The sequence below is a fragment of the Pecten maximus genome, chromosome 2, assembly GCF_902652985.1.
Source record: "Pecten maximus chromosome 2, xPecMax1.1, whole genome shotgun sequence".
Taxonomy (NCBI): Eukaryota; Metazoa; Mollusca; class Bivalvia; order Pectinida; family Pectinidae; genus Pecten; species Pecten maximus.
This window is the reverse complement of record NC_047016.1, coordinates 41,060,342-41,076,241: the sequence shown is the minus strand read 5'-3', so window position 1 is coordinate 41,076,241 and position 15,900 is coordinate 41,060,342. Positions and strand designations below refer to the sequence as shown.

The following is a 15,900-nucleotide window of genomic DNA, read 5'->3' as shown; positions in this document are numbered from 1 at the left end:
CACGATTGAATCGTACTGTACAAAATACACACGATTGTACTGTACAAAATACACACGACTGTACTGTACAAAATACACACGATTGTACTGTACAAAATATACACGATTGTACTGTACAAAATACACACGATTGTACTGTACAAAATACACACGATTGTACTGTACAAAATACACACGATTGTACTGTACAAAATATACACGATTGTACTGTACAAAATACACACGACTGTACTGTACAAAATACACACGATTGTACTGTACAAAATACACACGATTGTACTGTACAAAATACCCACGATTGTACTGTACAAAATACACACGATTGTACTGTACAAAATACACACGATTGTAAAAAAAATCACACGATTATACACTGTGTATACGATTGTACATAATTCACGAAAATAGAATCTTTAGATATCAAAAGATACAATATGATATTTATTTCATTAGTTAAGTACCTACAGCAGAAGATTTTCACAAATTCCATACCTAGGGCTAGTTCTCAGAGGTCGATTCGACTAATGAAGGAAAACAGTTCCAAGACAAGAATTTTGGAGATCCAGATTGATGAAGATCATGGGCATCACTAAACTGTGCTATATTATCACCTGTTCTAAGGTCTCCGTTCAGATCACTCTAATGTGTTATATAATCTATCTTGAGTTACATCACAGATCAGTTTACCTTTCAGCGTTATCTTGTCCTCTATATGATATGTTTAAATCACGTGTTAAGTCATTGTTATGCAGAAGACGTTTACCCATCTGGACCACCTGGGACTTATTCTCCTTTCTCTTTTCAAGAGTATAAATCAAAAAGTGCATTTTTTTTTTATTCTGTTCTCGTTTTATCGACATTGAGATAGAACAGCTCGTATTCTAGTTTAAACTTTGTTTTACTTGTCAATTTCCAATTAACAATATATACAACATATAAATGATACAGAAAGGAATCAGAAACAAGTGCCAAGACACTTATATCAATCTGACACCTATATTAGGTATTCTCTGTTTACCCTTCATTTAGTATACTGCTCTAGTATCAATTACAAGGTAATGACACGTCACGACATGCACTTGAGCTACATATTAGTTTCCTGGCTGCTCACGCATTCCACTGACCCAATCATTATATTACATATATCTGTATATAACTCATTTATGTCATGTATCCGTTTCAAATTTTGAAAAATAAATCACTTTATTTTACCTAATTATATGTGTGATGATAATTTTATAATTACCTCTTTGTAATTTTTTTTTTTTGTTTTTTTTAATAATTGGAAAACGAATATTAACATTTAAACAAAATCGCAATTCTAACACCAACACATTTTTTTTAATACTACGGTACTTCACAGATATCTTGATATCGACAAGAAACATTACCGTGGTCTAAATAAACTAAACCGGATGCCAATATAGAAATCTCTGTATTATTTTCGTTGGGAAATACGTAGATATAGCAAAGAGTACTTGGTCCCAATTTATTTTTTAGCAAATCCCTTTCTGGTCATTTTGGACTCAATGTAATACATGATTTTGTCTGTTATTTAATTTTTATTAATTTTATTTACCCATGAATTTTACCAGATTAATATTGCCTGTAAGTATGAGTTGTGCCTAATTTCAAACCGTTCGACCATCATTGATACGCCAAGGAATTTTACAATATTAATCACAATATTTGAAAAGCGTTGTCATTAATGCTGGCTGTAATAAGTTTGCCATATTACGAAATATGTATTTGTATCACGACCTATGAAAATAGTCATGAAAAGACTTGAACAAGTTGCATTTAGTCATCACAAGTTTGAAACAAGCGTGAATATACAAGGATTGACACTTGTTTTGTCGATCGGTGATTAATTACTCCATAAAAATTTCCCCATGAAAAAACACCCCGTGAAAATAACCCCATGAAATCACTCCATGAAAATCATCCTATGAAAGTCACCATGGAAATAGCAATGAACAATGAAATTTACCCCATAAAAAAAACACACCCCATCACCCCATGAAATGGACAATAGTAAGATTCATCCTTAAACGAAATAGAAACAAACAGAAATATTTTAATATCAGAGTTAAAAAAAAACTCAAACAAAGAATACACAGACTAATGCTTTTGGTTTAAAAAATCATTTAACTTTTTTCGTTTTTTTTTCACAATGAAATACATTAAAGTCTCTCGTTTCCCATTTTTTAAAAACGATCGTTATGTACATTTGTACCGTGGTACGAGTACATACCAATGAGTGTATGCTCCTTAGATTTATCAAACCTCCATTTCGATCGACTAGGGACTGACTATTGTTGCGATAATTAAGCATGTTGTGAAGTATTCGAGAATTACTAACTATATGTTTCGAATGTAAAATACAGGTTTTACAAAATAAATAAAAATATTTACATTATACATCACAAGATGTCGAATACAAACATATCATAATATCAATCTGTAATTAAATGTAACATAATTTTCCTCCAATAATTGACCTATTTTCTCGATAACATTCGCTCCTAACACATACATTGTACCCGTAAATAGAACAGCATAAATTTTTCAAAAAAATGAATAAATATATAAATATGTAATCACTCACATGTACCGTTACCATGGTAACTTGAAAAATCTAGAATATGTTTCAGTTCAGTTCTACCATCGAGACATGTACTTGTCATATATTCAGAACTGGATCAATGATATGAGATGTTTTTAAATATGTAATTATGTTATAACGACTGAAATGTTTAGGTTGCTTCAGCGCATCAACCTTTTATTCCAAGTATTTAGACATCACATAGACTATCATATGCATATTCTAAAATTAAATATGATGTTTTTACTTCCCAACTTGAACAATTCTTTCCAAGGCATATAAATGTATTCGTTCTAAATCTTAATCCTCGAAACACTTACGTATTTTTCACATTTGAACATACATTTATCGTGATTTTTGCACAGACAATGTGTCCCGAATTTCATAATAGGAGACCCCACCTTACCAGATACTTATGGTCTCGAATCTTGCTGACATACCATTGACTACAGGCGATTAGATGAAACCAAGCAATAGGTGGAGTCAACTAGGCGATAAACCAGTATTCACCAATTCACTAATCAGTTGTGCAGATTTTCTTTTCTAAACCTCTTAATATGTTTGAATTATATACATAAACAAAAGAATATCTCACGAGAAATTTGGATTACGACGCCTGTAATTCTATCTCGCGTTAAACACGGTGACGTCATGATTACAGACCCAGATATGGCGACTGTCGGTTTTGACCCAATCGGATAACCTCGGGCCTTTCCGGCAAGCTCGGAAAAACACGGATTATTGAAAAGAATACCCGAGGAGTTCCGAATGGGTTTTGACCATTGCTAAGCCCGACAGCGGCCGTCGGCTACACGTTTTCTTCTTACCACCGATTATGCGGGACTTTCATTAATAGTTTTAATTTTGTTACCTGCTTAAATTGCCCCTCTAGCTATGCAATACAACACACACCTTATCTTTCCATTTGTGGGTAGTCTATATTGATAACCCATACTTTAGATCTAATCATCTCAGTTTGGCAACTTTATGCTCTTAAATTGTTCACAACTACGTGTTTTCGCGTACATCGATACTAAATGAACACCCATTTTCTCCAAGTTCGCCATAACCATGCATGATTATCATAAAATCTTATAAAAATTGACGACGATTTAGAATATACACACGTATTCGATGTCCTTTTATGATTCTCCAAAAAATGCTACACCTTCACAAAGACTAATACATTGCTTTATAATTCTATAGAAAAGCAACTAGTTACATACACGAAACTTACGTATTAAAATGTTGATATATTTAGGTTATATCACAATGTAGGTAGCATAACATTTTTTAATATCTTGATCAAGAGAGCACTGTAAATGGCAATATGTGGATTGCAACTTTAAGTGACTTCATCTCGAACGCGAATGAAATATAATTCTCTTTTACGAAAATTATCCCAACCGGCTTTCGTAATATACTATATGTTATTACTGTCCTCCGAAAGTTTTGAACTCGAAAAAATAATATCATGCCTCTATATTTGGTTCATAACTTTCAGCAATGTAAGCGACTATTTTGAGTTTATATTTGGTAGTGGTTCACATCGCAATCTCAAGATTTAACCATTTGAAGAAATTTTGTATTTTTCATAAAAAAGCAACCATTTCTAATCATTTACAATATGTTTCAAATTGACCCAATATTTCACATGGCTGCATCAATACATATAAAATATGACGATGTGTGTGATAAAGTAAACAACTTATCTTTACACATGTAATAAGAGAAAAAGGATGTTTAGATCGGTCTTTCTTCCTGTCATTCTTCTTTGCTTTCTTTCTTTATAATCATTATAAGTATACTGTGTCGCTATCACAATCTTTGTAATATATATTTGTTGAGAGGCCTTTTATAAGTTGTTAAAAACTTGTGTCCAATCGAATTCTTAACAATAAAATACGTTCAAATCAAGAAAAATATATTTTGCATATATATGTACATAATACTATGGGTCAAAGAAGTAATATAAACAGTATAATCCAGATAACACTGGGTCCTCACATAAATGTATGGCGGATACGAATTACTTGTAATGGTTATATGGGGCAAAGAAGTAATTCAAACAGTGTGAACAATAAGGCTTGTTAAATTTTCGAGGCAATCCGCCCCTTTATCAAAACACAAAAAATTACAAATACAATCACATAATATATATAAGAAGTACTGGAAATACAATAAAATACAATAGAAATCTATTGTATTTTATTGTATTTCCAGTACTTCTTATATATAATACATAATACTAAGTATACAAAGTACCACTATGTTATAACTGTGTATATACCTATACAGAATGTTCAGATATGATACATAATATTATAAACACTGTAGGTGTACATTAACTTATAACAGTTAGTAACATTCAAACTGATTATTTGAAGAAAAAAAATGGAATGAATGGGATGAAACTCGATTAGAAAGAGAGAATAATCGAAACTAATGTTTAAAATCTAAAATCAAAGGAGGAATGTAAGTGAAATAAGATACATGGGCAATAAGAATTAATTAAGAATGAATGGAATTATATATATATAACCCAGGTTTAGTTTATGTATACCTTTCCATTAACGTAAAACAAAGTATTTATCACAGCAAATATACATATAAAAAATTATCTATAACATCACGCAACAAAAATTATATCTATAACAATATAAATGTCATAATCTATCACTATAAACTACCCCACGCCTAAATAGGGTTCGTTTCCTTTTTCATGAAATACTATTCTTAACTTATTTCTTTGCCTTTCCATTGAAGGAAGACTTGCTTATATAAAAATAGTTTACGGCCGCAATCAATGCTGCTTACAAAAATAATTTAACCGATCGAGACACATGGTATAGAAATATATATAATAAACACAAAAATCATGGGAAATAATAACAACGTCCAGTGATCCAATGAAAGTCTACAATAAATCTATCACAAAAGCATTTCCTAATATTCATTAATCAATAAATGTGTTTCAAAATAGTAATTTTTATCAATGATTCCCGACCCCTTTTGTCATAAAAGAAACTATTCGACGTTATTAAAATTTATACTTTAATACGTACACGTTTGTCCGGCATGAAGTTCTCGCTATATCGTACAATAGATAAAAAAAAAAAGTACATAAGTACATAAAGAATAAAAGAAGATGTCCCCGTGTTGAATGCCCTATAACCGTGTAATATCCTTTATAGCAAGATCACGAATACATTTAAAAAGTGGTAGCAACATGGATGTTATTTACAATTATTACCAAAAAAATCGTGAATTCATAGACGCAACCTAACAAGACGGCTTCAAAGTTCCTTATTAATATGTGTCATGACTTTAAATATGAAATTGCCAAACAGATTAACATAGGTTAATCCAAAATGATATTGCAAACAATGCTTTGTAGTATTTAAACTGAAAGATGCAAATTTATTTAGCATATTAGTCGTAATTCCAAGATACAATGAGTCAGCGTATTTCTTTTCTTTTTTTGTTTGTTGTTGCTTGTTTGTTGTTTTATATATATATATATATTTCAGGCTGAAAATTGTTACAGTTGTCAAGGAAAATTACAATATCACGATAGCGGTACGACTGCCATCCTTATTATCTATTTTCTGTCCAACCTTTTTTGAAAAACATTTTGAATTCGTCAATTTTTGTGACATCCAATAACAAAATAAAACAATAGGCATGGATATATTGACAATTGAATTTTAACAATTATGAAGGAAACGCAAAATGTATATATACATAAACGCATTCAGACAAAAATATCTCGTACCTTTAAAAGTTTCACTCTAAAAGGTACTTAATGAAAACTATTATTAGTAGAGTTTTCAAACATATCACTTCATCTAATTTAATTACTTATCTACAAGATGAGTTGACCATCCACGTAACGCCCTTCCACATTACACATGATTACAAATGACCTATTTAATGTCTTGGTAAGGTGTTAGAGAACGACTGGTGTTCTTCATATAATTTCTAATATTGGCCAATACATAACATTGCAGAACTTCCTCTTTGAAGAAACCCGTACATGGCATATACCTACGTAACGTATACAAGGAAGGTTACAAGACTAGACATACGTCTGGCAAATTTCGTCCAGACGATGTGGAATATGCCAAGGGGTATGAAAAGCGAAACATACCGGAAGCTTTTTCTCTCGCTCACTCACGACAGCGGAAGATCAGTTCTGTATAAAAGGGACACATCTCAAATCAATCGTCAGTATTTTGCAGCTTGCAGTAAAGTAAGTACATACAGAGCTATGGCATTTCTAAAATAACTTGGTATTGATGGTATTAGGAAACCGATATGGTTTGTACTCAATTCAGCCTGCAGTTTGATTTGTTATACATTTTCAAGTGTATTTTTGATATGTTGAAGTAATAGCTTTAAAATATCCTCTCAACATTTTCTATTTCTCTCCATTACAGGTATTCAGTCAAGATGAGAACCGCCAGTGTCACCCTTTTCGTTGTCGTCGTCGCTTTGGGCCTCAGCGCCTGTCTTGGAGATGACTTCTATGATGACGACTACTACGGCAACACCGGATATGTGATGGGTAGCTATCCCTCATACGGAGGAATGTCATACGGAGGAATGTCGCACGGAGGTGGATACGGAAGCGGATACGGAAGTGGATACGGAAAGGGGTACGGAAAGGGATACGGAAAGGGATACACAAATGTCGAGACTGTTGTCCGCGCCCCCTACGTCGCCCCTATGTACCTCCCACCCCCACCCATGGCCCCTGCTGCTGCCGCTGGAGGTTTTGGTGATGGTGGTATTTTCGGAGCAGGAAACAGCTGGCGTAAGTAGTCATTTCCATAATCAGGTTGTTACGCTTATTTTGTCGTAACCGTTTGGTTATTTATTTGTGATTATATTTATACCACCACAAATCGGTAACACTGATAAACTGGCATATATGTTTAAGGTAAGATGCTATAATGTAACATGTTGATTATTAAATTCAAACCAATCCTAAATGTATACAGAATCATAATAGGCATCTTACCACCTGCGCGTGAGGAAATAGTTCGTGAACACTAGTTGCTTATGATTTTGTCCACAAATTATCCAGTAAATACAGAATCATCTGTATTGTGCATTAGATTGATCCTTAGTTAAAATTGCTGTATACGTACGTTAAACCTCCAAGTACGAATTTAGTTCGAATAACGCCATTTTAGGTTATTTTTTGCTGTTGTTTTCGTGCGCATGATTTTTATTTTGTCAACATGACATTATAGACTCGTTTTGTCAACATATCAAACTGTGTACAACATGGCACAATAAACTTGTGAACACGCAATAGCACCTCCATAGGAACTCTGTAGTAGTATATTACACCAATTATAAACTATGTATTTACGTTTCGTTTCGTTTCTTTTTACAGTCCTCCTGCTTTTGTTGCTCCCATTCCTGCTCAGCAACTCCAACGGAGGTCTCCTCGGATAAATTTCTGTCTAACTAGTTGTTTCAGTGTCAAAAACTACAATATATGTAAGTATAATTTAATTTGTATTCGAACCAATATCCAAGAGTTGGCTGTCCTGTAAAACTATTTTTCTTTTTTTTTTAATTTTCATTAAAAATTGATTCTCTGGATCTTTTTCCTAACGACCGCAAAATATTTATAAGGAAATATATATATCTTAATAAAATTATTGATGAGAGAAGTTAGCATTGCTCAGAAATACTCCATAATCCGCTTCATTTGTATGCATAACGGAATGTCGTATGGTCGTCACGGGACCAATCTTTCAAAAAAAATATCAGCACAACAATTTCATTTTAATTATTGAAATTGATATTCAATATCAATTCTCTGTAATACGTACAAACTTGTTGTAATTGTACTACTTCCATTGACATTCAATAATTTCAATTTGATTTTAATATTTAGTTTTTCTTTATTTTCAGATGTCGCGCAATATCAAGTTATGTTTGGTCGGTCTGTGGAAATCCATATATTTCATGTCGCATTCTGCTGTATATATTCATAATTTATTAATAAAACATGTATAATTAAATATTTTATTTGGACTTGTCTTTTACCTATGAAGAGATACACGTAATTAGAATCCTGATGCAAAGTTATCTATGATATGACTGTAGGTCTGGCGTGATGTTTATGTTTACTAAACTATTTTTAGTAACACGTGTTCTATTATGCAGCATAACAGATAACTCTAGTTTTCTCTTGATACTTCAGCTCCTCCTCCTGTCCTGTAATGATGTCCATCCTAACCCAGGCCCCCAGATTATAATAACTGTATATCTATTTTCCACTTGAATATTCGTAGTCTAAGAAATAAGTTATCACATTTAGAAAATTTGGCTTCTGATTATGATATTGTTTGCGTCACCGAGACTCACCTTGATCTTTCTATTTCTGACGCTGATATACTCCTGGGTGGTTACGAGTTATACCGCAAGGACCGGGGAACCCCGGGAGGGGGGATATCAGTATTTACATCCAGTCTCTTGTGCACCCGTCGTAGAGCTGACTTAGAATTTCAGGTGGGTGAGGTTATTTGGACGGAGATAAATTTTCCATATAAAAAATATCTTCTGTGTACTCTGTATAGGCCTCCTAACATCGCACAATCCTTTTGGAATCATCTACAGAATTCTATAGACACTGCTATTCAGGAAACCCCAAATATAGTATTAGTTGGTGATATAAATGTTGATCTTTTAACTGTAGGAAACACGCACGTTGTGTATGATATTATCCACACCTTTCACCTAACAAATGTAATCGACAAACCGACACGCATAGGACGCACGAGCTCTACCTTACTTGACCCCATTTTACTCTCCGACACGTGTACTTCTAACTTTTCTGACGTAATTGACATTGGCGATGAGGTATCTGACCATAAAGCGATGACTGTAGAACTGACTGTAGGTACAGTAATTACCAGGACGTTTAAACGAACCATAAGATGTTACAATGAAGCTAATTACGAACTTTTTAATAGTAAACTTGACGATACAGACTGGGTTGATTTATTCTCTACCTCGCACTCCCCAGATGACATGTGTGTTAAGTTTACAGAAAAATATTTGGACATAGCTGAGGAGTGCATTCCTACAAAAACTGTTACAATACGACCTAATGACAAGCCTTGGTTTAATTCTGACCTTCGACGTGAAATAAGGAAAAGAGACAGACTTTTAAAATTTTTTAAATCTAATCGCTCTATAAGAAACTTGACGAATTTTCGGAGACAACGTAATCACGTTAATAATCTTAAAAAAAAGCACATAAAAGAACAGTTCTATGCGGACATAAATGGTATTTTAGACCGTTTTTCTGATTCGAATCCTAGAAATTTTTGGAAAGTTGTCCGCAGATTAATAAAATCTGAAACTGTTAATACTATACCACCCCTTGTAAATAATAACGGAGATCTTGTAATGACAGATGTAGATAAAGCTAATATACTAAATGATTACTTTGTTTCCATTTCTACTATTGACGATACAAACATCGACGAGCCAGGGGTCGAACTTAGGACGGACGCTACTATATCAGACATACAATTTGAACTCAATGACATAATCGACATACTTAAATCTTTATCTATATACAAAGCTGTAGGTCATGATGGGATTAGTCACAGTATGTTAAAAAATACTGCAGTATCTGTAGCTTATCCTTTATCATTAATTTTTAGATACTCGTTGGATACTGGTGTCTTTCCAGAACATTGGAAATTAGCAATAGTTATGCCATTATTTAAGAATGGGGATAAACATGTTTCTTCAAATTATAGACCTATATCATTACTCAGTACTATTGGTAAAGTTTTTGAACGCTTAGTTGTGAAATTTTTGAATAATTATTTACTTGAAAACTCACTTATATATAAATACCAGTCAGGTTTCCAACCTGGTCACTCTACCGTTCATCAAATGATAGAAATTTATCATACTGTTTGTGAAAATTTGGAAAAAAAGCAACCAACGTGTCTAGTTTTTTGTGATATCTCCAAAGCGTTCGATCCTGTGTGGCACAAGGGACTAAATGTAAAATTAGCTAATTGTGGAATAAACGGAAAACTTTTAAAATGGTTAAATAATTATATCAGAAACCGGAAACAACAAGTTTTCGTAGGAATTCGTAAATCTTCCGTCAGAACTACTAATGCTGGCGTTCCGCAAGGGTCAGTATTGGGTCCTCTTCTTTTTATCCTATATATAAATGACATATCAGATAACCTTGAAAGTCTTTCTAAATTATTTGCTGATGATACCTCCTTATTATGTTCTGGTCGATCGCTCTTGGAAATTGAAACGAAAATAAATAATGACTTAGTTAAAATTCAAAATTGGGCAGAAATATGGAAGCTTTACTTATATCAAATAATGAACACGAACATGTTGTAGATATAAGCTTTAATAATGTGGATGTAGAATTTGTTGATAACCATAAACACCTAGGAGTTACTTTAGATGCAAATTGCAGATGGTCCACTCATATTGACAACATTTGTAAAAAGGTATCAAAACAGGTAAGTATCCTCCGAAAGCTCAAATATCTTTTAAACAGACAAACTTTAATTAAAATGTACAAGTCTTATATTCTGCCATTATTTGAATACTGTTGTGAGGTTTGGGACGGTTGTTCTCTCGGTGATGCAGACAAATTGGAAAAACTTAACTTAGAAATAGCAAGAATAATTACTGGATTACCATCTTTTGCTAGCAGACTTTCGTTATATTCTGAAAGTGGTTTAGAACCACTTGCTACTCGTCGTACTAGGAGAAAACTGCAACTTTTCTATAAAGTCACAAATCACCTAACACCAAATTATTTATCCACTCTACTTCCTCCTTTAGTATCTGAAAACTCTCACTATAACCTCCGAGACGCCAATAACTACTCTTTACCAAATTTCCGACTTCATTTGACCAATATTTCGTTTTTCCCGGCTACTATTCGACTTTGGAACCAATTAGATTTAGAAACTAGGCAAAGTAACTCATACTTAGTTTTTAAAAAGTCTATCACTAATATATCAAAAGTCCCTTATTATTACTCTGTTGGAAATAGAAAATCTAATATATTGCATGCAAGATTAAGAAATAGTTGTAGTACTTTAAATAATGATCTTTTCCGATCTCATCTGATTGATTATAGTTACTGTCAATGTGGTCATCCTATTGAGGATACATATCATTTCTTCTTCGTCTGTAATAATTATGTTGAACAGAGAATCGAATTGTACCGAAATCTGAACAATTTCATACTGCTAGATCTGCAGCTATTACTGTATGGAAGCAGTGATTTATCCATAGAGGATAATGTTACAATATGTAAAAACACTCAGAAGTACATTCTTGATTCGTATAGATTTTAATTCCCCTTATCTTTCTAAATATATCTGTGTAAATTTATGTGTGCTTATCATATCTATTCCGATGCCGATGGCAAAAGAGAATTGAATTTCCAGGAGGCATAGGAAGCGAACGGAGAGAGCTAACCATGGCACAGGATGTGATGAACTTTAGAAACAGCAGAGTGTTTTGAAAAGTGAATAGTGTGAACTTCTGCTATCGGCATCGGAATAGTTTATTGGAATAGTTTACTTGAATTGTTTATTCATTTGATAATCTATAGTCATAATGATTTTCTTTTTTTAATTATATCTTCATTATAACACACTCTCTCTCTCTCTCTCTCTCTCTCTCTCTCTCTCTCTCTCTCTCTCTTTTCTCTCTCTCTCTCTCTCTCTCTCTCTAGCTCTCTCTCTCATATGTAAATATATGTCATCTTGTAAAATAAATGTATTATATGTATGTAAAATTATATAGGGAAAGGGCTTAATATAAGTTTGATAACTTGTGCCCAATTCCCATGTATATATTAAGATACAATAAAATATGTTTAAATCAAATATGATATGAAGAAGAATTTGATATTTCAGATATTGTTGAGAAAATATCTTTAACACTGTATTGTTTCTACAATTCTACAAAAAGAACTCCTACCAGGGATGCTTTATAATATGCCTGAAGTACAATGCATTAGAAAAATATATGTCGTTTACAATATTGAAATGTAAAAAGTGCAATCCTATCTGTCAATCATGACGTCATCAGTTGTCACAATATTTCAACCAATCACATTCTTATTACTTTATATTCTACTTCAGAGTTTCACAGAGAAACTAATTCGATACTACAGACACGATTGACGTATTCAGCAAACAACGCCGTAATTATGCGTTAAATACAGGGTGTTCCAAAAACACCTGTCCCGACTTTTCGACATTATAAAAACAATAAAACATCTGTTAAGGAAATATGACAGATATTAGATCAGGGTTTAACATTTGTCTCCTCATCGAACTGTAAGCCAATGAAAGTACGAGCTTGTTTGTTGAAAAAAAGGTACGAATTAACTCATGAAGAAACTACACTGAAAGGCTTTTACCAAATACACACAAATAAATAACAAATTGAATTATAAAGTCAGTAACTGATACAACGATTAGAGGTTTCTTTGTCTTGGATATATGGCATCATATGCTGATCATTTATAATCGGAATAGACATTCCTTTCCATATTTGGTTGGGCCCATTTTGATTGTCTTAGTTGTCTCTGTCTATATTTCCACTGTTCTGTTTACTATGATCGCTGACAGATCCTAAGAGGATGGCATTGCTCACGAGGAAGTTTTATATCCATTATTTAGCATATTAACTACATTGTAAATTCTTATTGATAAAAGGTGATAACATTTGTGTCTATTGTAAATCTTTGCAGTTTCCTGGATACCATTGTCTTCTGGTAATAGAAATGTTAGCTCCAGTTTTAAGGCGTAGATGATAATGGTACAGTCTTGTTTTCTCATAAATGCCATCCTCAAAATCTGGTAATTAGCTGGGTTTTATTTCAAGATGGATAACAAAGAGGATGTGAACATTGATGCGGTAAAACTTAATTATACAAATGGAAAATTCGCCGACACTATTGAATAAGTTTCTGATAAACAAAATAGCCCCAAATCTTTATTCAGAAAGCAAATATTTTATATTGTTTCCAAATTTGAAAAATCATGTTGTCTAGGAGACCAGAGTAGCATAAAATGACAATACTTGTTGCATGATTGACAAAAAATGACGTCACATGACATGACATTACGTGTTGCATGATTGACAAAAATGACGTCACATGACATTTTTTAATTCCTCCTCCTCCTCCTCCTCCTCCTCCTTAATCTCTCTTTTTTCAGTAGTGTCAAGTCACGCTCTGAGATCTTTATGGTGTCAACATTTCACATGGGTGTTCGCCATATTATACAAAAGTCTATATAGCTACCCGCTAATCAGAGGACAATGACAGATCCGTGTCTATCAAAATATGCAGCTTATAAGTTACATTAGTCTATTCCATATCTTTGTAATGACTAAGCGCACAGGATCTACGAATTTTCCTCATACAAGTATCGTTCGTTTAAATTGATATATATTTAATGTGTATTGAAAAAACATAAAATCATTTGATCATGTTTGAAGCGATTAGAAGTACAATTGATCATTTATCTACCATAACATATATTACTTAGACACGTTAATTGACACGCTTGCCAACCTTTTGTGAATATGTGGATTTTAGAAAGGCATATGATAGCCTAGACCGACAAATTCTGTTCTCGATACTTAGAGATTACGGTTTGTCAGGTTAAATTGTACAGTGCAATTGTCTCAATATATAAAAATGTAAAATGTTGTGTAACGCTGAATGTTTTTTATACAGATTGATTTGATGAAATAAAAGGGGGTGTTTGTTATCTCCGTTGCTTTTCAATTCTTATATCAATGATTTGATGATGATGTTAGAAAGTGCTGGTACAGGAATTGATTAATGTGAGAGTAAAGTATGTGCACACTTATATGTAGGTGATTTGGTACATTTAACAGAAATTGCTGTAGATCTGCAAGTATTGTTTGACCTTTCAGGTGTCTAGAAAATTAAAAACAAAATGGAAATTAGCAAGGAAAAACTAATGTGAATTTCCGTCCTGTATCTATTACGCGTATCAAAAATGTTTTCAAATGTAGTGGATATATCATTTCTGTGTGAGATAGGTATGTATATCTTAGAATTTTATTGTCAGAACATTTGGATAATTCTATGACGGATAAGCATGTTGCTAATTCAGCCTCTTGAGCGTTTGGCTTGCTAATAACTAAATCAAAATGTATGGGCGGCCGGCCTGATGGTACTTTACATCATTTTGTAATAATACAGTTATACAAAATCTTGCTTGTCGTTTCTTCTTAAGTGTAGGTCGATATACGCCTAATGCGGCAGTAAATGGAGATATGGGATGGCCCCATCTTTATTAAGCAAAGGGAAAGTGTTGTAAGACAATCCATAGATTATGCACCGTGGAAAGTGACAGGTTAGATCAGCTAAGAAGATGTGAAAATTTGATGTTCCAAGGTTATTTAGGAATAAGGAATTATGTCATTGGCTCAATTGGTTTTTCTTCTAAAGTATTAACATGCTCTGTTACGGAGGCTCACTTTAATAAATACTTGCATGATTGGCAGTCTCAGTTCAATAGGAATTTGTCACAGAGAAATTCTGGAGGGACAAAATTGCGCACGTATAAAAATTTGAAGATAAACTATGATGTAGACAAATATTTTGGTCAAATTATGCCCAGAAAGTTTCGTAGTGCTCTGGCGAAATTCCATTGTGGAGTTGCTCCACTAAGACTGCAAAACTGGTAGATACGAGGGTATTCCTATAGAGGAACGCTTATGTTTCGATTGTTAGACGGTGGTTGAAAATGAAGATAACTGTCTATTACATTGTGAACTATACAAAGATCTAAGACAAGAATTATTTGTAAAGACGTCTATTTATCCTTTATTGATGGATTTAAGTGCATCAGATAAGTTGGCAATCATTTTGAATGATGAGGCCTTAGCAAAACAGAGTGCCAAAACCTGTTTTATACTTTACAAAGAAGAATATTTTTATTTAGTTGATAAGGGAATGTAAAAGTGAATGTGGTATTTTATGTGGATAAATGTTGTTTTGGTAAGATAACAATTAGTTGACAGGTTTCGAATTCGCAACCCAGTGGTGGAGGGCTAGTGATAAAGTGTCGGTACACCTTAACCACTCGGCCACCGCGTCAGCATCTCCTTAATTACTTACGATTATGAGAGTGAAAATAAAACAATATCAGGAGGGTTTTTTTTTACTTGAGAGTCGTTTCCCTGTAAAGTGGACATTTATATTTTTCACGTGAGTA

At 33.2% G+C, this 15,900-nt stretch overlaps 1 protein-coding gene across 1 annotated transcript; it reads left to right on the top strand.

Annotated features, from left to right (window-relative positions):
* Window positions 1-6,754: 6,754 nt before the first annotated feature.
* LOC117322099 (glycine-rich protein-like) lies at window positions 6,755-8,646 on the top strand. The gene is made up of 4 exons (XM_033876853.1): window positions 6,755-6,857; window positions 7,045-7,421; window positions 8,010-8,116; window positions 8,537-8,646. The coding sequence occupies exons 2-3, from the start codon at window positions 7,058-7,060 to the stop codon at window positions 8,069-8,071; spliced, it is 426 nt and encodes a 141-aa protein (XP_033732744.1). The 5' UTR covers window positions 6,755-6,857; window positions 7,045-7,057; the 3' UTR covers window positions 8,072-8,116; window positions 8,537-8,646.
* The last annotated feature ends 7,254 nt before the right edge of the window (window positions 8,647-15,900 follow it).